Raw genomic sequence first — 25,470 nt, forward strand, 5'->3', positions numbered from 1 at the left:
ATCGATTTTCTCAAACTTTAAGGTTGATTTGAAAAAATTGTTTCCTCTTGTAGCCACTGGGGGCCCCTACAAGCTCTGGGGCCCTGGGGCAATTGCCCCCTTTGCCTCTATGGTAGCGCTGGCCCTGCGTGTGTATGTGTATACGATGAATAAATGTCAGTTTAATAACCACTTTAGTAACAAATACCTCGGTGCATTTCTCTCTTTTTTTTTTTTTTTTTTTTTTTTTTTTTTTTTATTACCACATGGCCATCTTAGGTAATGGCCAGGGTAATTTCATATGTTCACGGGTGACTTTCTCTTCGCAAACACAAAAACATTTTTTTTTTTTTTTTTTATTGGGTGGGGGTCAAAATCAGGGCAAGATAATACTGCTTCCCTGATTAGAGGAATAACCCCCATCCCCTCTTCCCCGCATAATGCCCATGTGGCTACATAGGGAGTGTTCTAGGTGACGGTGAGCTGTCAGTTCCTGACTCTCAGCGCTTATGAACTAATGGAACAGGCAGCTTCCTTTTTGTTGCTGACTGGAGAAACCTTATGCAGTTTTAGCAACACAAGAGATCCTTAGTAACCCTGCTCATTCGGATTCCATGGAAATGCAATGCAATGGATGCGGAAAGTGGTAATGCTAGTGCAGTAAGCGGATTTTTGCAAAAAATTTCCATGGAAAAGCCACTGTTAACTTTAACATCGATTTTCTCAAAAACAAGGTGGTGGTGTTGTTATGCTGTAATTTTGACAATCTGACTCAGAATGAATAAGCCAATCAGAATGCGAAAATTTCCACCTAAATCCGCATTCTCTGACTTATTCATTCTGAGTCCTTTGATTGTCATAAAATTACTGCATATCAGGTAATTCAGATTTTCTGCATTTTACATTAGTCAATGGCCCCTGACTTTAGTGGCTAATGGCAAAGCCCCCATAGGTACTAGAAACGCAAAATTTGCAGGGTATGTTAAGAGTGGGGACAAGAGGGGGGGGGGGGAATCATAAAGACCTTGTAGGTTTTTAGAAAATCGATGTTAAAGTTGGTGTCATTTTTCTGATGAAATCCACATCGGAATTTGGAAAGGGGTAGCGGTAATCGGCAATGGCAGAAAGTGGATTTTCCGCGGCTATGGAAATGGGCTTTTCCGACCATCCCTAATCCTTAGAGATGACTGCCATTGTCCTATATGCAAACTAAAACCTGGCTGAAAGCCTCACCCTTCACCTTTGACCCCAGTTATACGGTTTCCTAGGAGGAAGGAGCCAAACATTACTTCTATGTGGGGGATCGTCCATTGGATGATGTTTCTAGGCTATGGAAATTGTAGTATTTCTGTCAAGTCTTCCGGTTGGGCTCCAGGAATGTCTTTCAATAATTTAGATTGTTTTACCTCTGATCATGCAATCCCTAGATCCTGTTTGAAGAAGAGTGAGTAATCTTCTAGGAAGTCCTTGTCTTCATGGGCTACTTCTAGGGTTTGCTCCCAGGCCAGAACCATCAAAGCTAAGTACACACTTGAGATAAATGTCTTTGAAAAATGAAAGATCACAGACCAATTTTACCCCCTCCCATGTAGTATGGGAGCATATCTACAGAGTATGGCCTGGTGCACACCAAAAACCGCTAGCAGATCCGCAAAATGCTAGCAGATATTGAAACGCTTTTTCTTCTGTAGCGTTTCAGATAGCATTTTGCGGTTTTGTGAAGCGTTTTTGGTGTAGTAGATTTCATGCATTGTTACAGTAAAGCTGTTACTGAACAGCTACTGTAACAAAAAACGCCTGGCAAACCGCTCTGAAGTGCCGTTTTTCAGAGAGGTTTGTGTTTTTCCTATACTTAACATTGAGGCAGAAACGCATCCGCAATCCAAAATCTGCAGCAGCCCGGGAGTATGCGTTTCTGCAAAACGCCTCCCGCTCTGGTGTGCACCAGCCCATTGAAATACATTACCCTTGCGGATCTGCACCCGCAAGCGGATCGCAAACCGCAGCAGAACCGCTCTGGTGTGCACTAGGCCTATATTCTATTAGGCTGAACTCCCCATCCGATAACAATCTTTGCAAGATGCTGTACACATGCAAAAGATCAGTTCTTGCAAAATGCATTCATATTCTATCTGCACCATCCTGGTGGATCTGATCTGCAGATGAATGTCCATTAAACAAGGTGTGTATGACAGTATGAGAGATGCAGATATGACTATGAATGCATTTTGCAGGAAGTGATCTTTTGCATGTGTACAGAGTCTTTGTGTACAGCATCTTGCAAAGATTTTTATCTGATGGAGAGTTCAGCTCCATAGAATAGACTGTGTAGAGTATGGCTCTCGTACTGCATGGAAGGGGGTAAAATTGGTTTGTGATCTCTCATTTTCCAAAGACTTATCTCCAGTGGGTACTTAGGGTAAGGCCTCATATCCACTAGGCTGCTGTTCATGTTCAGCCAGCTGGAGGAGGTTGCACATCAGATTAACCCTGTGCACCACCAACTAGGGAGTGCAGTTTGGACAGCACTGGCCTCTGAATCAAAGCCGCCCGCAGATCAATTCTTACCTCTCCTTACAGTGGGTGCACCAACAGGGATTGGTGAGTTGGGCTTATTTCCTTTATCAGAGAAGTGTATAGTAAACCTTTTGTAAAATAAAATGGTCCCTGAATATCAGTAACCATACTGAAGGGAGCTTTACATGCACTGTTTTTGTGTTATGCCAAAGTGGTGTAGACGAGGTGGTGCCTGCCAAAGCGGGCTATGCTCCAAAAGATGCACAAACTGTTCAGTTTCTCTATCCATTTTACTGGATCTGATTTTTCATTTCTCCTTAGCGCATTAGCTGTCTCTGGGAAATAGACATGTAACCACAGAACCTCTACAGGAATCATAATTGTACATAGGAATATATAGATTTATTATTATTTTATTTTTTGCATCCATCACATAATCCCATCCATCACAATGTTTTAGGCACTAGCCCTTTGAGACTATTCTAACCTAAAGTTTCCCCCTTTGTAACCTCTAGTACAGGGCTTTTCAACCTTTCACTAATTGTATCACTTCTTTCCCCTGAAAATGTTCAAGTACCACCAGTGTGCCTGCACAGTCGAGCAGACCCGATCTGGCTCGGTTGTATCTGCCGGAGCCTGAGCAGAGAGTTGATACTGTGCATGTGTGAATGCCTACAGGCCCTGACAAGATCTTTTGGGGGAACCTAGCACTGGATTCCCTCTACTGAGGAAGGTGGAAGCCTCTTTAGGATCCAGAGGCTTCCCCCTCCAGAGCTAAATAACCCACAGGGGCACTGTTTTTTCCTTACTGATGCACTTAAAGCTTTTCTTACAAGTACAGCTGCCGGGCTACCTCTGATCTGAGGTACATGCAGATCAGCTGTAACCTGGCAGCAGTGAAGAGACAGCTGGGGGAAATGTACACAGTGACGGCGCATGTACTTCAAGTACAAGTGAGCAGTGATGTCACTTCCTGTATTTGAAGTATATGTGCTATCAATGTGCACCGTTCGCCTGGCTGATCTGAGGTCTGAAGTATTTAGGGCAGCACAGTAAGGAGCAAGTGAAGGGGAGCGAACTTTGGCAGGCAAACCACCCAGCCAACAGCAGAGTACCACTGGTGGTACGCGTACCACAGGTTGAAAAGCCCTGCTCTAGTATACAATTGTACGTCTTCCAGTTTTTAACCTCCATCCTGCACAAAGTGGTTGTGGCAAAGGGTTTCCTCATTATAAGAATTAGCAGCTTGTGAAGGATATATTACCAGGATGTCCATTAAAGAGAACCCGAGGGTGGGGTTCTAAGAATGAAATCTATGCTCAGAGGCTGGGTCTGCTTATATTGCCCAGCCTCTGTTGCTATTTCAATCCCCCCTCAGTTCCCCCCGCGCTCTCCCCCATAAATCACAGCCGCACTGTCGACATACAGTGGGCTGTGTTCACCTTTGTCCTGTCACTCTTCGCCGCTCCCCCACCTCCTCCATAGCTCTGGTCCCTTCCTGTGTCCCTTCCCTCCCCGCTGATTGGAGGGAAGGGGGTGCTATGCAGGAGGCGGTGAAGCGCCGAGACAGACAGTACAAAAGTAAACACAGCCTGCTGCAACACGCTGCGTGTTGACAGTGCGGCGGTAATTTATGGAGGAAAGTGGAGCGCAGGGGAAACTTGGGGGGGGGGGGATTGAAATAGCAACAGAGGCTGGGCAATATAGCAGACCCAGCCTCTGAGCACAGATTTCATTCTTAGAACCCCACCTCGGGTTCTCTTTAATGGACATCCTGGTAATATATCCTTCACAAGCTGCTAATTCTTATGAGGAAACTCTTTGCAACTTTATTACTGAGTGACTTAACGATTTTAGTTAAGAACAGATTTCCTGGTCTTTGTATTTTAAAAAAAAAAAGGTCCATGCACAGGTTTGTGCAAGTGTTATAAACGCGATCTGAGGGCCACCACAAAGTAATTATTAATGAGCACTTTTAGGGTAGAACAGGGTACAGTACTGTTTATAGGGATGGGAAAATGTAGTGAAGAGTCTAGCATTGCATACCAGGACACCTTTCAGCAAGTGGGCATCAAGGTAGCAAGACCAGCCAAAATGGCAATTTTGTCTTCTTGTGCTTCCTCGCTGAGCGTTCCAAACTGAGCTTATTCTTTAAAGTAAATTCTTTATTATAAATTCCAACAAAGAAAAAAGTTCAACCCATACAATATAAAATAATTAAAAAAAGTACTGTGTGTACCCAGGGCAGCCGACGGGGGGTGGGGGTGGGGGGAGAGAGACATACTGACACTGCAGTGGCTTCTGGGGGCCCTGGGCTCACCACAAAGCGCTGGAAGGGCCGTATGTGCAGGCTGCTGGCCTGTGGTTCACTAACCAGCACACCGCATTCCAGCACGTGGGGAGCAGATGAGTGAGCCAGCTACAGCTGACTTTCTATACTGGAGCACCACCTATATCTGGCTACAGGATGCCTATACTGGGCCATCACCTATGCCTGGCTACCTATACTGGTGCAGGAACCACCTATACCTAGTTACCTGTACTGAGGCACCACCTATACTTGGTTACCTTTACTGAGGGTGCCACCTGCTGGCCTATACCGGGGCACCTGTATCTTGCTGGCCTATACCGGGGCACCTGGCTACTGATACTGGTGGTACCTATACCTGGCTACCTATACTTGGGGGTACCTATGCCTGGATCCCTATACTGGGGGCACCTATACTTGGCTAGGGCAAGGAGACGAGCTGAGACAGAAGGGGACAAGAGGTAACACGGGGATAAAAGAGTAACAGGGGGAACAGAGGCAGACAAAAGAGGCACAGGGAGAAAAGAGATGAGACTGAAACATGAGGTCACACAGAGGGACACAAAAGAGGCACCAACTGAGGTAAGACAGAGGGGGACAAAAGAGGCACAGGAAGAAAGAGGGGGACAAATGAGAAAGGTTAAAAATGGACCTAAAAGTCCCTAACTCATTTGTTAACCAAGGACTACCTGCATTTTGGCTCTACCCACAATATGCCACTTTTTGCTGCATCACGCTGTGCATGCCACTTTCTTCAGTGTCGAGCCATGTTCATTTTTCGCGGCAGCGCACTTTGCGCACGGACATGGGGGTGGGGTAGCTAGTTGGTGGGCACAGCAACCAGTGGGTGGGCCCTGGGAGGGTGGGGGCCTAGGCCTGATGATGGGTGAGGGGCCCCAAAATTTCTGGTGGCAGCCCTGTGTACCATCCAAAAATTATTGTAGTATGTTAGCTACGGACTGCAACAGTGCACGTTCACACCTGTACCTGCACAATATACACTACAAGATAATTACCTAATTCAAATGCTCACTGAACCAACCAGGGGGTATGCTTTGCTTAATATGGTTGTTTCAAATATACCAGATACTGTAAATCTAATGTGCAATTTTGAGAAAACTTGAGAACCCTCCAAATACTGGGGCAAAATTCCACGACTTTTAAAGTCGTAGCTTTTGCTGCCCGGGGAGGCAGAGCTTATTGCTGTAACTCTGCCTCCATTAGCGTCAATCCCCGCTGATCGCCGGCTTTCCCCTGCCCCTCTCAGTGAAAGCTGCCTCTCCCCACCCCTCTGTCTTCTATCAGTGGGGATTGACTTGATTAGAGGCAGAGCTACAGCACAAAGCTCTGCCTCTACAAGTAAGTGAGCCTGCATTTTGCCCCGGGGATTTGGGAGGTTTAATATTGTTCTGCCGTTGGAATGCAGTGTTTTAGCAGTGTTGATTGTGCTAAAGAAAAATGTCTAATAAAAAGATGATTTTTATAAGGCTTTAGACTCTGTTGTGTGTAAATTGTTTGAAGGTATTATGAGGGATGTAGCACAGAGTAATCTTATTTCAGTTCTATCTGCCTGAAATCTGGAGTTGGGGAGACATTTTTCAGTTTTAACCCTTTAGCAGCCAATTTATTTAGAGGCTTGCAAGTGCTCCAGGCAAATTTATTGTAGCACATTTTTTTTCTTACGTTACATTTCCTTGCAACTAATTAGTACTACTGTAATATGTATTTATGGCTACTTGTCACTAAGGGGGCATGTATGTGTGGTAATAGAAGATTTCTGCTTTCAGTTTATATATCCTTTACTAAACATCAAAGTATTCCAAGAATTTACAGCACGAGGTCAAAAGCATTGCATGATCTCAAACAAGATACTGGTAAGTGTTTTGAAGCTGCTGCTGAGTTATTGCTTTTTGGCCCAAGCTTATTTTAGTTTTATTTTCCTTCTGGATCAACATGAATTTGTGTGGGTGTAGGACCATGATTTGTTTTTCCTCTGGTTGAACTTGGCCAGATTTTTTTTTCTCAACCAAACTATGTAACAAATAAATTTTGAATAGGTCTCAATTGTCCAGTGAGCTTGAGGGCCCTTTTCTATAAGCGGCTGAACTGTATGCTCAGCGAGCAGTTACCAAGCGGCAGTGAGCAGTTGCCAGGCAGCAGCAAGCAGTTGTAAGAATTTGACAATCTTTCCACTACCTATTAATTGCTCATGTAAAAGGACCCTAATCCAACATGACTATCAACTCCCTATTGGTTGTTCATTAGTTGTAAGCAATATAGGATGTTTAAATACGTCCAAACACTGTTCCTGTGTGGATAATCCAGCAATAATAATGTATAGTGCTCACAAGCTGGTATCTGGGCACTATGGATGGTTAATAAGATGCAAATAATTCTGAGTTAATGGAGGATTATACAAATTTATTCAGCTTGAAAATTAACCAATTGGATTCTGCTAAGGTAAAATTCAGTTACTATAGGCATAGACCGGTATCAAGTTGAAATTACTTGCATCTCATTAACCATCTTTACTGGGCACAATGGGCCTATTTCATCTACTTTGATGACATCTGACTGTCTTTAGTTCTATTTCCTATTGATCTTTGGACAACTCCAAATAGCAGAATTGGATTGCACGTCTTACTGCGTCTCTAGCCATGGAAGGAATGGTTTGAGCTTATTCAGCTCCAGACATGCCCTAGCTGAATGAGAGGCAAGCTGCTACTGCTGCTGAGGGTCAGGCCTGCAGCATCACTAGGATTAGGATGCTCAGATGCATAGTGCACACCCACAAGTCACTGGATGCAGGGACAAACACAGCAGCCTCCTGCAGGAAGACTACATTTCCCAGCACGCTCTTTCTGCATACGGCACAGTCTCGGGCGATTCGGGGGTGTGTGAGAAGGCCTATGATGTGACCGGCTGAGCCGAGCTTCCAGCATCGCTGATGAGAAGGATGTGGCGGAAGCAGAGACACAGCACCGAGCTCCGCTGTCATCGCGCCTCCAAGCATAGCCATTACAGGTGAGCCTGCAGCCTGACACAGCGGCAGGCGACCGCCCCGTCTATAGCGTATGATGGTTTGTTCCGCACTGGGGGACCGGGCTGACTGACATTTCTGTGGGTAGGGGTATAGGATTACGCCTTGTCTTTTACTAATTGGAGTGCCCTGTTTCCAGTACGGAAGGCTATCTGCAGTAAGGTTTGCTATTTGGCTTTACGCGGAGCTTGAGGGAAAGATTTACTGCCGTTCTGCGTTTTGCTGTGGCGCGCCGATGCCCAGTGGCCACCCCCACAAAAGTGGAATTTTCCAGACGATATTTAAGGGCTCTGCAGGGCCGCTGGTGGCTCAGAGCTGCTCTGGGTCGTTGGGAGGGTCGTAGTCGGGGCAGGTACCGACAGAGCAGGTGGGGGCGGCAGAGACAAGGTGAAGGGGAGGCGGGCTGATGGGGGAGGCCTGGATGATCGCCGAGGTGTAGGATGCGGCCCGGGAAAGGCGCCGGCCAGGCCATCTCCTGAGGAGGGAGATAAACAAGCCTTTAACTCTTCATGCTCCAGAGCAAGAGCTGCAGTCACTGGGGGGCCTGTCATTGCCGCCCTCAGCTGCACAGCATCGTTCTCTTCGGCACGGGCGGAAGATGTCACCGATCAGACAGGCCGGCGCTGCATTGGTTTGGAGGTGGTGAGAGATGCTCTGTCCCCCCTCCCCTCCCCCCATCATCCTCCTTCATACACAGCATCCCCATGTCATGGTACCAGAGCCTCCATCTGTAGATCACTGTCTGCAGCTAAAAGGCAGGAGACCCTCTCTAGCTTGCATGAGATTTGGCCTTGTGTTTTGCAGCAATCAGTAAGCCATATTAGCAGAGCACCGTGTTGTTTTCATTCGGCCCATTCTAGAAGTGCTGTAGTGTAGGGCCCAGTGCATGCTCGTCTATCTAGCCACACATACAAGCCCAGGCTGTCTGCTTACTTTACAGTGCTAATATAATTGGCTTCCCACACATGTGGTGATGCATTTTGGAATTTACAGAAATGAAATGGGGTGCCTATAAGGGAGAAAATGTACATATGAACATTTCACTTTGGGTAGTACCACTTGTTTTAATGGGGTGTTTTGCTTAAGCATAAATGTGGTATAGCTTAGTTTTAAAGTAGACCCTGAATTAAATATAAATTGTTCTGATGTGTGATTTCATATAGTTGATCAGAGGAGTTCTGCTTAGTTACATCATTTAGGCCCAATACGTTTGCTTTTAGACTGACCCGTGTTTATATGTGACCCATTGTTCGTAGTTACAATTTTTATACTCTTGTGTGTTTGCATAAATGACTTTGTGTTTGTTTAATGCAGGATGGCATGATGGGGTGGAATTGAAATTAAACTTGTCGAGTCCAGTCAAGACTGGCACTGAGCTTGCCATCATGTCATATACTCCTTACTGAGAAGACAAATGAGACGCCATTCCTAGGCATCATGATCTCCATGATTACAGAACAATTACAAAAACAAAGTCTGGAGGATCTTAAATGCAAATCTTTCAGTATAAGCCTGGTAAGGAACGATCAGCCAAAATAAGTATATGATTTTTGTTTGAAATGAGTCAACTGCAGAGTATGTTTTGCATACTTCATTAGTAGAACTCTTTTACGGGCACTTGAGCACTGGTGCCAATACATAGTTTTCAGATCCGTAGTTTATAAAGCTGTCCACATAGACAAACGGCCGCTTCCATTTGTAAGAAATGGGGGACCCAGCGGGAGTCTCTACCAAAGCAAAAAAACAAATAGGTCTAGAAAAGTTGTGCCAGCGGAGGTGGTAGCCCGAAGTAAGTCCCATGCCTGAAGGCTAGGGTCCTGATGTGCAAGTGTCCTTTGTGTTTCCTCATGGGTCTCCTATTTCTTACAAATTACTGGTTGCGACCAAATGTAGTGCGTCTGCTGTGTGGGAATTCCTGTTGGGTCCCCTGAAGTAGACTAGCATCTACTTTAGCAAGTTTCTTTCGTGTGCAAATGGTTGTAAGGTAGTGCTTGTTATGGTTGTTTTAGTATGTGCTTTAAAGGGAATCTGAAGTGAGAGGAATATGGAGGCAGAAATATAACTTTTAAACAATGCAAATTGTCTGTCTATCCTCATGATCCACTGCATCTTATACCTTTTAGCCATAGACCCTGAACAAGCATGCAGATCGGGTGTTTGTTTTTCCCTTTGCAGTTTGGATGTTTCTAACCTAGGTCTTGACTAGATTGGCTGCATGCTTGTTTCCGGTGTATGATTTAGACATTACTGAAGCCAGAGTCCTCAGCAGGACTGCCAGGCAACTGATATTACTGGTTTAAAAACGAAATATCGGCCTCTATATCCCTCTCACTTCCAGTTTGCTTTGAAATGTGCTATTGTCAACTTGAGTGGTAATATGTTTACCTACAGTACTCCAATAAAGTAGGTCCCATCCTAGAGTCATATGCTTCCATTTTTTTCTTTTTTAAGAATTCTTCTATATACAGAAAAGTTTTTGATCAATTTGTACAGAATTTCTTTATAGTAAACGCTAGGTGACATGGCCTAGTAGTTTACCATAACAGAAGTTTGCTATATTCGGATTCGTTGTATATTCATACAGGTACAAAGTCGGAGATGATACTAGTCAGCGTTTACTATAACAAGATTCTACAGTACAAACATACATTCCTTGGGGATTTTGTATGGCAACTATTTCAGTTCTGCAGGTACCTTTCATTTATCTGCTCATGAGCTAGTGCATCTGGAATAAGGTGTACATCAGTGATTCAGTGAGCTGGCAAGCTGGTGGAACAATAGATCATTGTGTGGTGAAGCAGGTGTCTTCAGCAACCCATGTTTTGGTGCATGATTTGGCTTCGCTTTTGATACATGACCAATTATATCATTAGTCTCAGTGACATTAGAGGGAAAAGTTTTGCCAGCTAGGATTTGGTGCCCATGAGGGCTGGGCAACAATGGGTTAGGTGTTGAGAAGGGATATAGGATAAAGTGAGGTCAGCATCCATAAGCATTCAAGGTTTGTTGCCGAAAAGGTGGGTTATTCGGTAATGGGAAAGGTTATATTTGGGGCATGATTACCTGCTTAAAAAGATTAAGCCATACTTGTAGGTTGCCGCCCAATGTGGCAAAATGATGAGTTCTCTTTTGAAAAGAATAGATTCCTACCACACACAGCACAACAATTTTCAGTAGATTCCAGCAGGGAGTCTATAGAATACCGATTGAACTGCAGCATTGCAATGCAACTCTCTAGCCTATTGGTCGACTACTGCTCTACCTTGCCTCCGATTCATTTCAATCGATTTTGGGTGAAAAGCGATCAAAATTTAATCAATCGGACATTTTTTAACATTTTGGACATCGAACAGGAAAATCAGTAAGTGTATGGGTACCAATTTTAGGGATAACCAATTGTTTTGTTGTGTGTATGAGGTTTTGTAGGGGAAAGGCCAATTTTTGGGGTACCCAGTTAATGTTTTGGAATAGTGGAGGAAACGAGTGCTAAGAGGGAATGCCATGCAAATGCAATAGTGTCCGGACCATACCTGAACCTACGACCCTCTTCAAGGCAAGAGGGATATCCACTAAACTACTTACCTGCTTACATCTACCTAGCTGTGAGTGGAAACACAGGGCACATTGCAGTTCAAATTGAGAATCCCTGTAAAGGACGAGTGATAGTTTCCGCGATCTCGCAACGTGGGCACTGGCACGCACTTGGCGACGTGGCGATTAACGACTGTCACGTCGGACCAGATATTTAAGATCCCAGATGACCTCTGCACAAAGTCCTGCAATTGCATGAACTCTTGTTCTTGACCATCGCGTATACCTGCTCCCAGGCAGATGGGTCAGGGAGGGCTCATCATCGTGGGACGTTGCTGGTATCCATCTTCCTGGGTCCTGAGGAGAGTATTCAGCTTAAAGGGAACCTAAACTGAGAGGGATATGGATGTTTCCTTTTAAGCAATACCAGTTGCCTGGTAGTCCTGCTGACCTCTGTGGTTGCAGTGGTGGCTGAATCACACACCTGAAACAAGCATGCAGCTAATCCAGTCCGACTTCAGTCAGAGCACCTGATTTGCATGCTTGAGGGGTTGTGGCTAAAAGTATTAGACACCGGATCAGCAGGAGAGTCCGGCAACTGGTATTTTAAAAGGAAAAATCCATATCCTTCTCAGTTTAGGTTCCCTTTAATGTATTGTCAGCACTCATCTGAACTGTAGGTCAAAACTCTCTAGCATAGCAAGTCTTGAACTGTACCCGAGCCGAAGCTTGGGAACAAAATCGGATACTTACCGGTACTTTAAAGGGATACTGTAGGGGGGGTCAGGGGAAAATGAGTTGAACTTACCCGGGGCTTCTAACGATCCCCCGCAGACATCCTGTGTTGGCACAGCCACTCACCGATGCTCCGGCCCGCCTCCGGTTCACTTCTGGAATGTCAGACTTTAAAGTCTGAAAACCATTGCGCCTGCGTTGCCGTGTCCTCGCTCCCGCTGATGTCATCAAGAGCGCACATCGCAGGCCCAGTATGGTCTGTGTCCGCGCAGTACACTCCTGGTGACATCAGCGGGAGCGAGGACACAAGCGTGCAGGCGCAGTGGTTTTCTGACTTTAAAGTCTGAAATTCCAGAAGTGAACTGGAGGCGGGGCCAGAGCATCGGTGAGTGGCTGCGCCAACACAGGATGTCTGCGGCGGACCATTAGAAGCCCCGGGTAAGTTAAGCTCATTTTCCCCCGACCCCCCCCCCCCCCCCCAGTATCCCTTTAAGAGAGGGAAGCTTTAAGATCCTATTGAGGCTTCCCTGGCTGGTCTGATGTTCCCAGTCACTGAGCGTAGCCCCCTGGAAGATTAGCGATAAGGCATTTTCCCTAATCACATCGGGACCGCGCAGCTCCTCTTCTTGGATCATGTGTATGCAATAGCTGAGTAAGCCTGCCTGCATGCACAGTAGCATGGAGCAACGAGGGGCTTGCGATAACCGAGGGAAGCCTCAATAGGATCCTGTGGCTTCCCTCTCTTCATAAAAAGTATCTGATTTCGGCTCGAGTTTGCTTTTAAAGGGGTTCTGTGGAAGGTTGTAAAAACCAAAAGTCCAATCTACACGATACGATTCTTTGTGCGATTAGATTACGATTCTATTTATGATCCAATTAAATCCGACATGGCCGATCGGGATTTGATTTGCCATTGCAAAACAATGGAAAATAATGGGAAATAGAGTTGAATCGAACCCCGATCGGCCATGTCTGATTTAATCGGATCGTAAATAGAATCGTAATCGAATCGCACAAAGAATCTTATCGTGTAGATGGGGCTTTACACTTACCTGGGGCTTCTATCGGCCCCCTGCAGCTGTCATGTCCCGTGCCGTCGTCCTACGATCCCCTGTTCCCTGCCGTTGGTCCTGGTCTAATTAATCATCTAATACTGCTGCGCGGCCATGGCCACGGGTGTGCTTGCTCCCCCTTGCGTCTCTGGGAGCTTACTGCTCAGTACAAGGTTTTTGTGGCCTGCGCAGTAAGCTCGCAGAGATCCAATCGGAAGTGAGCAGTATTCGTCTAGTTAGACGAATAATTAGACTAAGACCGGCGGCGGGGGAACGTAGAATCGTAGGACAGCGCAGGAAATGACAGCTGCAGGGGGCCGACAGAAGCCCCAGGTAAGTGTCAGTTTTTTGCTTTTACAACCCTCCAGGGCTGTGGAGTCGGAGTCGTGGAGTCTGAGTCGTGGAGTCGGGCAATTTTGGGTGCCTGGAGTCGGGAAAAAATGCACCGACTCCTAATGAATTTGTAACTGTAATTAAAATAGAAAATATGATAAAATGTTCTATTTCTCAGATAATCGTCATTAAAAATAATGTATATATACAGTAATAGTTGTGCTTAGTCCACAAAAATGAATTAAACCAATCAAAATTAGTTACTTGTGCTGCTTCAATAAAGCAGTCCCCGTATTTTTAAGGTCAGATATACATATCTGATTGTGACTATATATATGATGTGTACACAGGAATCTCTTATATATACTAAATAACATCTATGCTGTAAGAATAAAGCCTGATGTGTAGCTGTGTCACTAATAGAGATGGTCAATGAGATGGAAATAATTCTGCACTGATGCTGATTTATGCAAATGTACGCACTCCCTTTGCTGATGAAATCAAATAATTTGATATGTTGTTAAAATTTGGTTTGGTGACTACAAATTAAAGGGTACCTGAGACGGATGAAAAGTAAAGTTTTATACATACCTGGGGCTTCCTCCAGCCCCCTTCAGGCCAATCAGTCCCTCGCTGTCCTCCACCACCCGGATCTTCTGATATGAGCCCTGGTAATTCAGCCAGTCAGCGATGTTCGGCCGCATGCCGCTCCCACAGCCAGGAACATTCTGCCCCTGCGCAATAGTGCTGCACAGGTGTAGTATGCTCCTGGCGGCGGAGTGTGTGCATGCGCACTACGCCCGACTGGCTCAAGTACCTGGACTCCTAGCAGAAGATCCAGGTGGTGGAGGACGACAACGAGGGACTGATTATCCTGAAGGTGGCTGGAGGAAGCCCTAGGTATGTATAAAACTTTAATTTCATCTGTCTCAGGTTTACTTTGTTACACAGTAGTACTATACTCTACATATGCACTCTCCACAGAGCTGTAGGGAATCCACTGAGAATGCTGTGCACATTGAATACAGAGGTGTTGTCTGTCACCCATAAACCTTGTTCAGATTGTGCATGAAGAATGTGTAATAGAGGAAGAATCTCCTCATTCCTCTGCAGAGTACCTGCACATCATTCTTACATGTACCCACACTTACATTGCCTAGGGCCTGATAGATGTTCTTTGTTCCAGTTTGTACCTTTTACAAGTACTCTTACCAAGGACCAGTTTTAGTCTAAATGGAATAAATATAGTAGTCTACATATCCTTCTCACTTCAGTTGTCTTGTAAAATTCCTAAGCGTTGGCAGTTAAGAGACGAATTTCATGTTACATACTTTTAATCAACAAAATTGTAATATACAAATTAGAGGAGTCGGAGTTGGTGGAATCCTAAACTGAGGAGTCGGAGTCGGTGGATTTTTGGACTGACTCCACAGCCCTGCAACCCTCCACAGGTGCCTGAAATGTTTGATTAGTGGAGGAGAATGGCTAGGAACTTGCTTGCAGCGTTTGAACCACTAGTTTTACTCTCAACTGGCCACACTTTTTTGGATTGTTAAGTGTTGATTGCTCAATGGAAAATCAAGTAATGTAATGGGCAATAAAACAGTTAATGTGATATATGATTAAATTCTGTGCAATTTAAATACCTATAAAAGGAGAACCATCTTTTGTAGTTTTAGTATGCATTTATATTTTTCTATAAATTTAACAGATGAACATTCGGTTTGTGTTTTTGTTTTTTTCTGATTGAATGATGCCATGTTGATGCTGATATAAAACAGCAGTTTTGCAGTGAAGTAAACTTATTGCTGGTGCATGTAAAATTCATTAGGCACATTTGTATCTATCCCTTGGTGACTTCATACCGAGTCCCTATTATCCCTTAGAGACCTCCATGTTGAGGTGAGTAGAGTATTTCAGCTAACTCCTTCCCCCCCCAACGCCTATAATATCATCATCATCATCATCATCATCATCATCAAGCAAGTCTGGAGTGTGCTCACATCGATGGAGGGAATTATGAATCCTTACAAGATCAAGGGTGTACTCCACTCTGCATGCGAAATAGTTTTGTGAGCAGTCGTTTTGCCTCTTTGGACCAGTGCTGGAAGGCAGGAATACGTTTGCCTGTATAGTAATGGAAACTTGTTGATTTACATTTACTTTGTGTTCCTTTTTTTTTTGGCATGGTTTGTTTCTCTGGGTTTGCAGTGTTAAATGTCTGCCTGTTACAGAGTACTGCTCTGGCTGTGTTTCCAGCTTGCACCCTCCCTCTACACACGACCACAAGCCCACCTTTTTCAGTGCTTACTACTCTTTTTCCCCAATTATGATAAAAATGATTGCAAACTATGCCAAATTTGCTAGGGTGTGTATATTAATAAACTGACAATCTAACACACACCATACAATCTTTAGAAAGATTGAAGAAAAATATCTGGCATTCCGCATCAATAAAAATCGAAGAAAACGGGAAATCTGATTGGATTTTCAGTCGAATGAAAAAAAAGCTTTACATTTTTCAGGAGATCCGATAGTTTTTATCGAATTGCCGTAAAATCGGATCATTTTACTGTATCGTGTGTGGCCACCTTTAGTCAGTCACCGTCTGATTTTCCTTTTTGTCACCTGACCGTCCAAACTACAATGTACAGTTATACCTGATCTTGACTATATCACTTAAAGAGAATCTGTATTGTTAAAATCACACATACCAGTGCGTTCGGGGACATCTCCTATTGTCCTCTGTCACAATTTTGCTGCTCCCTGCCGCATTAAAAGTAGTAAAAAACAGTTTTAAAAAGTTTGTTTATAAGCAAACGGCCACCAAAACCGGAAGTAGGTTGATGTACAGTACGCCCCCCCCCCCCCTGCAGCTTTCATCCACTGAAGAGTGACAGGCTGGCTGATTGGTTCTTCCTGCAGATAGCCCACTCCTTTCACAGCAGATCGCTCAGATAGCCCACTCCTTTCACAGCAGATCGCTCAGAAACAGCCGTATCAGTCCGCTGACAAACTGTATACACGCCGGACTGTCGCTGGAACGCCCACCCAGCGGGAGGTGACGACGGACCCGTCGTTGCCTCCAGTCCGGCGTGTGTACGGACCTTTACAGAGGACGATTTATCCAGCTTGTAAAGCTCTCTTCTCTCACTGACGAGAGCAGAGGCAGCCTTATTTAAATAACACACACGGGAGTGTGCATAGAGGGGGCCTGGAGGGGGGCGTGCATAACAGATCATCACTGAAGAGTTGGCAGCCTTCCAGACAGGGCGACAAATCCGACAGGGGAAAGATATTTATTACAGAGACGATGATAGAAAGTGCTGCAGTAGCCAGAGCACATTAGAATAGGTTAAGGAACTTGTAGGATAGTAGAGAAAAGGATGACATTTTTGTTAGTCTCTTTAAGCCAGTTTCCCACAGTGGTTGGCCAATGTGAAAATAGGCCACGCTTCTGACTTTGGCAACAACATATACATCTGTATTCTACTAAAGCATTAGGCAAAACTGATTGGATATTGTAGAAATTTCCCACTTACCAGACAGGAAGTATCTCACTAGCTTTATATTGGTTTGACAGGAAGTGAAGAAATTCTCAATGCGGGTCACAGCAGTGACAACCTGACAGATGCATTTTTTTGCGTTCCTACTATCTGAACCATAGAACACTCATGGCTTTAAATTATTATTTGCCATGTTAATGGACACGGTAAAAAATAAAATCCACTGCTCTGAGCTGTAGTTCTTGCACTTCTCCACTGATGCTTCATGGGTACTATTCTTTAATTTGCATCCTATGGTGTTTGCACGAACTTGTTTTGAACCAGTATGCTTTAAGAATAGTTATTTTATAGACCTTACGGCAGGTGCTGCAGTACTTATTTCAAAGCAAAATGTCATTACTAAGAAATGGGAACCTGTTTTTTTTTAGGTTGAAATTTACTTTTTAAAGTAAATGTTAGGTTAGCCACGGTTTCCAGATATGGTTAATGGCAATACCTATCTGCCAGTTACTGTGGCATGGATCTTTGGCATTTAAACATGGGACGAAGTTTTACTGCACATGCACCAGCTGAGTCTGAAGACTTTGCAGACTCATTTAGACCCACTCTGTATACAAACAGCAGTTTCATATGCAGTAGAGCGTTGTCTCAGGTTTACAGGCTGGGGATTTTAGGGGCATAGTGGTCATTAGCACCTCCTAAATGGGGACTGCCGTTTTGCAGTCTGGCTGCATGTCTAGAGAAGAGAGAGAGAGAATGACAGGCAATTGATATCTTGCCTGAAGTTTAAGGCCCCGTTCACACTGCACACGTTTCCAGCCGCGTTTTGGAAACGCGTGCAGGTGGCCGACACGCACGACATCAGACAGTGCATAAAGTGCACTGTCTGATGTTCACACTGCATGCGTTCCGGACCTGTGCGGTCCGGGAACGCATACTGCACACATTTTTTGCCAAACCGCGTGGCTGTCCCATTCACTTTTCAGGGATGGGATTAGCCACGCAACGCATACAACGCGGATGGCGTGCGTTCGTAAGCGTTGCGTTCCGCGTGCCCGTCCTCGTTTGTAATGTGAACGAGGCCTAAAGGTGCAGTACAACTTAAACTAGTGCTGACTAGTTTAGGCCTGTTTTCTATAGTGCTGTGGTGTGCAACCTGCTCCCCCTCCCAGCTATCTCATGTCAAAACTCTGACTCCACAGCTGCTTCCAGATATTCAAAGATCCATATTGGTTAACTTTAGGGGGCACTTGCTTGCACATGTGGTGCCTAGCATGAAGCCATGCACATATGTAAGAGGACTGTCTCTGGGGAGGGATCAGGACTTAATCGTTTGGTGGACAATGCAGGGCTGAGGCTAGCAATACATTCTTTTGCTGAAGTATCTCACAAAAGTACACCTCTCACATTTTTGTAAATAGTTTTTCATTGGACAACCCTGAAGATACCAGGGCTGTGGAGTCGGTACAGAAAATCATCCGACGCCTCAGTTTATGAAACCTCCAGGTGCCCAAAAAATGACTGACTCCTTAATCTAACACTTACCAGGGCTGTGGATTTGGTACAGAAGTCATCCGACTCCTCAGTTTATGAAACCACCAACTCCAGTTATCCAGAATTGCTCTGACCTCGACTTCAGACTCCAAAGCCCTGGAAGATACTATGTAAAGTAGTCAGTGTACAGCTTGTATGGCCGTGTGAATTTTCTGTCCCATCAAAATAACTCAACACACAGCCATTAATGTCTGATCCGCTGGTATCAAACCCCTAAGTGAAGAATGTCAAAATTCTGCCCAAATTCTGCTTTTTTTCCTACCTGGGCTCATGCTACTCTTTAGTGTTGCAAGGTGTCAGGTGTGAACAGGCAGCAGGTGTGTTAAATTTGTTACTGCTCTCACACGCTCTCATACTGGTGGTCACTGGAAATTAAACATGGCACCTCTCTTAGGATCTTCAAAAAATTAAATGTTGCTCTACATATAAAGCTAGCTTGGGTTATAAGAAGATTGCCAACTCCCTTAAACTAAGCTGCAGCACGGTGGTCAAGATTATACAGACTTGTAACAGGACAGGTTCCACTTGGAACAGGCATTTGCAATAGTTGACACAAGAAGTTGAGTGCATGTGCTCAGCATCATATCCAGAGGTTGTCTTTTGCAAGGGGGGCAACTTGTTAGGGCTCTGACCATACGCTGCCCAGTTTACTGAAGACAAGCAGATGCATGACATGGATTACTAGAGCCATGCACGGTGGTCTGATGAAGCCAAAATAAGCTTATTTGGTTCAGATAGTTTCAAGTGTGTGAGTAAAACTAGGTGAAGAGTATAAAGGCAAATGTGTCTTGCTTACAGTCAAGCTTGGTGGTGGGAGCGCAATGGTTTGAGGCTGCATGAGTGCTGTTGACACTGGGGAACTATAGCTCTTGAGGGAACCATGCATGCCAACACTTACTGTGACGTACTGAAGCTGAGCATGGTCCCCATGGGCTGCAGGGAGATATACCTACATAATGACCCCAAACGCACCTCCATAACGACTACTGCCTTCCTGAGGAAAAGGAGATGAACTGGCCAAACACGTCTCCAGACCTAAACCCTATTGACCATCTGTGAGGCATCCACAAAAGAAAGGTGGAGAAGAGCAAGATCTCTAATCTCCACCAGCTTTGTGATGTCTTCATGGAGGAGTGAGGATTCCAGTGGCAACCCGCGAAGTGAAGTGAACACCATGCCCAAGAGTTGAGGTGGTGCTGGAAAATAATGGTGGGCAAAAACATTGGCACTTTGGGCACAATTTTGACATTCTTCACTTCTGTTGCAACCTGTTTAGACATCTATGGCTGTGGATTGAGTTACTGGGACAGTAAATTTGGCATTCTACAAGCTGTACACTGACTACATTATATCAAATTGCGTGATGCACTAAACTGTGATAAAACTACAGTGTGCTGCAGGCATGCGTTACCACAGCAAATTCTTGGGTAACCTCAGTAATGTGCTTTGCGCTATTAGGGCAATGCACAATGTCCCCCTGCTGTTAGTACTGATAAAATTGCCATGTGTTGCCTGTGCATGGCAGTTTTACTGCCATTTAGAGCATCAAGCCCAAGGTGTCATATCTTCAGTGTTCTACCATGAAAAGATATAGTAAAGTATTTACAAAAATGTGAGGGGTGTACTCTTTGGAGATGCAGGGGGAGGAGGGCGACCAGAGTGATGCATGATAGGTAGGCACAGAGTGGTCAGGGCATGCAGAACAGTGCCCTCGGTTGAATTGATAAGCCAGGCGGATCCCTTTCTTATGTGCCTGGGGGTTGGTGGCCACTGTACATTTGCTAGATTCCCATCCGCGGTAGTCTTTATCAGCCCTCTCAACCCAGTTTAACCTCTTAAGTACCAGCGGTCTCTGCCCCCTTAAGGACCAGAGACTGCTGGTACAAGAGACGGCGGAATAGCGACGAATCGCCGCCCACCGCTGCACGTTCGGAACCTGGGCCACCCACTCTGCCGTCTCTATGATGGCAGAGTTCCTGTGAGCCGGCCAGGAGCTGCTTTCATTGGCTCCTGACCCTGCCTATCAACGTAAGCCAATGGGAGCCGCTTATGTTGATGGACAGGGTCAATAGCTAATGAAATCGTCTTGTGACCCGCTCCAAGGGCTTTGCTGTTATAGCGACGGCAGAGCGAGTGAGCTGCGGCTTGAAGATGTCGCCAAGATCGGCAGGAGCGGCGAACACGCGGCATTGTTTTATTGAAATCTATGCTCTGGCAGGCAGGTAGCCATCAAAACAGGGTGTAGATTTCAATCATTGAGGTGCTTTAGTAGTTAATTCAGCAGGTATGTGTAGCTTTAGTGCACTGGAGCTCCTGTCAGCGAAAAACTTTTGTCAAAGCTCCAACATAAGCAGGGCTGTGGAGTCAGCACAAAAAAATCATCCAACTCAGACGCCTCAGTTTATGAAACCTCCGACTCCAGGTACCCAAAGTTGCTCCGACTCCACAGCCCTGAACATAAATCGCCTGGGAGGGGGTAAGAAAGTTGCACACCACTATACTACTAGAAAATTGCTGCTGTAGTTCACACTGTTTAAACAGGCATTTTGCTTGGCCTTGTCAGTTTAAAACCAGTAGAAATCTTTTCTATTTGACATTCATCTGTAATACCGTATTTTCCTTATACTTTAAACAACGGTCTTCAAGTGACATTTCATCTGACTGTCTTCCTGTAACCTGCATAAGCCTGCTATTAGGTCCTTACCCAGAGCTCTGTGGTTGTTCACAAATGCATGCAGTTGCTCTTTTCATCGGATGAATGTTACGGATGGATGGATGGATGTGATGCGTGTGTGGGACGCAGGGGCTGTCAGGTCAATACCTAAGTTCGAAGTGTTTTTAATATTTTATTAGAAGTCCTTTGATTCAGTCTGTGATTGCTGTGATTTTTTTTTACAATAAAGTAAAATTGTTATGTGACCAAACGAAGCCTCGCTTTAACTTTGTTGGGTGGAGGTTTTTGTAGATACCGTATTTTCCGCCATATAGGAAGCACCCATGTTTAGAGGGCAAAAACCAGGGGGGGGGGGGGGGGGGAAATATAATACACTAATCCTGCTGCGTCCATATTCCAGGAGCGTCTTATAATGTTCTCCCCCAACTGGTGTCCTCCTGTGTTCCTTCTGTCCCCTGTGTATCCCCAGGTGTCTTATGTCGCCGGGTGTCCCCCTTCTGTCCTCTGTGTGGCCGCTCTGTCCAGCCTGGGTCCCCTTTTGACCCCAGGTGTCATCTCTTCAGTCCCTTTGTCACCTATGTGTCCCCTTCTACCCCCAGGTGTCACCTGTCTTCTGTGTGGCCACTCTGTCCAGCCTGTGTCCCTTGTGTGTCCCTAGATGTCCCCTATGTGTCCGCTGCTGTCCTCTGTGTGGCTGCTTTTTCCAGTCCCTTAGTCTGGGTCTCCTCTCCCTGTGCAGTGTTCTCCCCAGACATTTTTTCCAGCCGGATGGTATGAAAAAGTAGCCGGGTGGTGGAAGGTTAGGTCGGGCGCCACTAGGTGGGGAATCGCGCCCCCGCATTCCCCCCCCCCCCCAATAAATTGACAGGCTAGGCTCTGTCTTTTGTACTGGAATCTCTTAAAGGGATACTAAACAATCAGGACTGGAAAAGGCAGTGGCAGGACTGGAGAATTGTGGGGTCAAAGTGTCAAGCATCCTAAAGTTCGTGGGGGGGGGGGGTATAATAGCCAGCGAGATTACACACATACACGCTGCTGCTGGGACAAGCACAGGGAGAGGAGGAAAGCGTCTGGCTGGACATGCCACAAACATCAGAGCTGCGCGTTCTGAGTACTGGGAGAGGAGGAGGAGGACAGCGTCTGGCTGGACATTCCAGAGCCGCGCTTCCTAGCTCATGTAAGATGCTCATACAGAGAGAGGAGGAGGACAGCGTCTGCAGGACCTTCAGAGAGCCCTGCTTCGGCTTCCACTCTTCAGAGCTCATATGAGCTGCGTGACGTCTCCTGCATTCCCCGCCCCTCCACACAACTGCCGGGAGCTGAGGAGGTGGGCGGAGATAGTGTCTCTGAGTGACAGCGGCTGGCTGCAATGATACAGCCACCGCTGACCACTGATGAGCCGCACAGAATTGGATAACTTTACCCAGGCGCTCGAGAGAGATCAGCCGGGCGGCCCGCCCTGGTAAAAGGCTCTGGGGAGAACACTGCCTGTGTATTGTCTCTTCCCCCCCCCCCCCCCCGACCCGTGTGCACACTCAGTCCAGCCCCCTAGCATGGGTCTCTGCTGCTCCCTGCATTAAGTGTCCCCCTCCCTTCCGACCCGTGTAGCCGCTCTGTCCCGCCCCCTTGTCTGTGTTTCCCCCACTCCCCGTGCATGTTAAATGTAACGGCAGCCAGCGTGTCTTGCTATATCCATGCTGCCTGGAGTTGGCCGACGTCCTTACTTCTCCCTCTAATAACCGGCGCTTGTGTAGATGACATCATCTACACAAGCGCTGGTTACTAGAGGGAAAAGTGAGGATGTCGGCGATCTCCGGGCAGCATGGATACAGTAAGACGTTGGCTGCAGTTACATTTAACATGCATGGGGAGCGGAGGACACAGACAAGGGGGTGGGACAGAGCGGCAACACGGGTCGGAAGGGAGGGGGACACTTAATGCAGGGGAGCAGAGACACCGGCTAGGGGGCTGGATAGTGTCCACGCAGGGGTCAGAAGGGAGAGGGACATTTAATGCACGAGGAGCAGGGGACACAGACAAGGGGGCTGGACAGAGCGGCCACACGGGTCGGAAGGGAGGGGGACACTTAAAACTGGAGCAGAGACATGCGGCTGGGACAGCAGGGAATCACCGATGTTGCGGTGGGTCGGCAGTTTTGTATCGGCGGGCGTTTCTAAGTTGGGGATTCCCTGCATTGACCGTATAAGACGCACGGACTTTTTTCCCAATGTTTTGGGGAGAAAAAGTGCGTCTTATATGGCAGAAAATATGGCAACTTCCAGAGTTTTGCTAACGTCTGTATGTCTGGAAAATGTTGGATGCAATGTCTGAGGGCTGAATACTGGCCCTGAGGGCCCTTTCACACTGGGGAAGTGAGCTGCGGTCATTTTACTGCAACCCACTGCAGGACGTTGGTCTATGTATACTTTCATACTCCAGCGGTACAGTGTGATGCAATGTGAAAGTGACATTTTCGCCGCATCCCCAACGCTTGGACAGATCTACGTTAACATGCGGCCGACCGGAAGTTATGCAAGTCTATTTTCTTGCAATACGCTTCTGCGCACGAGATCGCATCAGCTACAGGAAGTGAGCGTCACTTCCTGCTTGGCTAGCTGCCAGATGGGGAATACCGCGTACTAACGTGGTAATCCCCGAAGGCCTGTTTTTTCGGTGCTAATGCCAATTCGCAGTGTGAAGCTGGGCTGAATGTTGTTAAGCATCGTAAACATGCATTGTAGCAGTGAACAAACATCGTGCACTTTCTGAGGGCCACGTGGCAGCAGGTTGCAGTCCATTCAACGGGTGTTCACAAATTGTAATTCCCAAACCTCCCCAGAAATAGTGTCTGTCAAGTGTTGGGTACAACAATGCTCAATGCTGCACAAGCTCTCTGAAGATAATCCTTGGCATTTTCGAAATCTGAAAGCAGTACATTCAATGAAATAGTTTCTATTAAATGTTTTTGTTTTTTCTTCTTCTCTTTTTGTAGTCCATTCTAGTCTAGAAAAAAGATGGGACTAATTTTTGTACCACGCATATTTTGACATGCAATGATTCTCAATTATGCTAGACCCATGCGAAAAATGTGTGTAAAATGTTATCCTTGTGAAAATTGTATCATAACCTTTTACTTGTGGTTTAAATTGAAGCACTGCAGAAGAAGCTGGTGTTAAGTTATGCTTTAACCTCTTCCCAGATTTGTTTAGAAGAGCCTTACAATTCCTTTTCTGGAAATGATCACACCACTTAGTATAGGCAGGCGAAGATTCCCCCCCCCCCAACCCTGTTTATGCAGCCAGAGTGACTGAGGGCGTAGGTACTCCCCTAGTGTAGGTAGCCATTGTTCTACCTGTTACCAGTAGCCAGAAATTATCCACCCCCAGTATGGATAGCCAGAGAGCACCACAATGTATAGGTGGGCAAAGTGTTTCTTCTCACCCCCCCCCCCACCCCCTTTTGGGTAGACACAGTGCTCCTCTCCCCCGTACATATATAATTTCACCTTCCAGGATCCTGGCATATCCTGGAGGTCTTCATCCTGAACTATACAGTAGTGGGTGGAGGGGAACTCTGTATGATTCGATTCCCCCTATGTTGTCAGCTTTATTACAGCGATGCCAATGATCAACAGCTCAGATGCGATTACTGCAGTGCACATGGCCCTACTAGTGGTTTCCATGAGTGTAGCTCTGGGTTACAGCTATTTGCTGTAAAAAGTAACCCCAAGCTACACTTATGGTTACAGCCAAGGAGTTTAAAGGGACATAAGAGCTGAAATGTTAAAGATTACATCTACTTACCTGGGGCTATGTGGTCAAGCTCTGCTGCTTTCTAGTTCGCTGATAGCCCACCTGAAAGATCAGCGACATCCGTTGTGGGCGCAGCTTTTGATCATGTTCCCGTTGCTGGGAGTGTTCTGTACTTGCGCAGTCCATACAAAAAAGAAACTGAGCAACCACAGACTGCTCCTGGTTATGGGAGTGCAATTAAAGAGAACAGAGACTAAGCACCCTCATGTATTTGACCATATATATCAGTGGGAACATGACAGTAAACGCAAGCAGATTTAGCAGAGAAGAATGAAACAAAGAGCAGAGTAGGTGTTTACTGTCATGTTCCCATTGATATATATGGTCAAATACATGAGGGTGCTTCGTCTCTGGTTCCCTTTAAGGGAGGAGGTGTGTGCAGTTGCCCACGACCACAGTTGTGGTTGGCGATCTTTTGGAGGGGCTAGC

General features: G+C 45.9%; 1 protein-coding gene across 4 annotated transcripts in view; it reads left to right on the forward strand.

Annotated features, from left to right (window-relative positions):
* Nucleotides 1-7,706: 7,706 nt before the first annotated feature.
* The window catches only part of FAM53C (family with sequence similarity 53 member C), a 73,934-nt gene continuing 56,170 nt past the window's right edge, over nucleotides 7,707-25,470 (forward strand). For 2 of the 4 annotated variants that reach the window (XM_068277019.1, XM_068277023.1), the window contains exons 1-2: nucleotides 8,213-8,486; nucleotides 9,159-9,359. In XM_068277019.1, coding sequence (XP_068133120.1) covers nucleotides 9,282-9,359 — 78 coding nt within the window. In that variant the 5' untranslated portion in view covers nucleotides 8,213-8,486; nucleotides 9,159-9,281. Of the gene's footprint in view, nucleotides 7,829-8,212; nucleotides 8,487-9,158; nucleotides 9,360-25,470 lie in introns of those variants that run through there. The other 2 variants (XM_068277022.1, XM_068277020.1) reach the window with 2 other exon arrangements.

This window comes from Hyperolius riggenbachi, chromosome 3 (genome assembly GCF_040937935.1).
Source record: "Hyperolius riggenbachi isolate aHypRig1 chromosome 3, aHypRig1.pri, whole genome shotgun sequence".
Classification (NCBI taxonomy): domain Eukaryota; kingdom Metazoa; phylum Chordata; class Amphibia; order Anura; family Hyperoliidae; genus Hyperolius; species Hyperolius riggenbachi.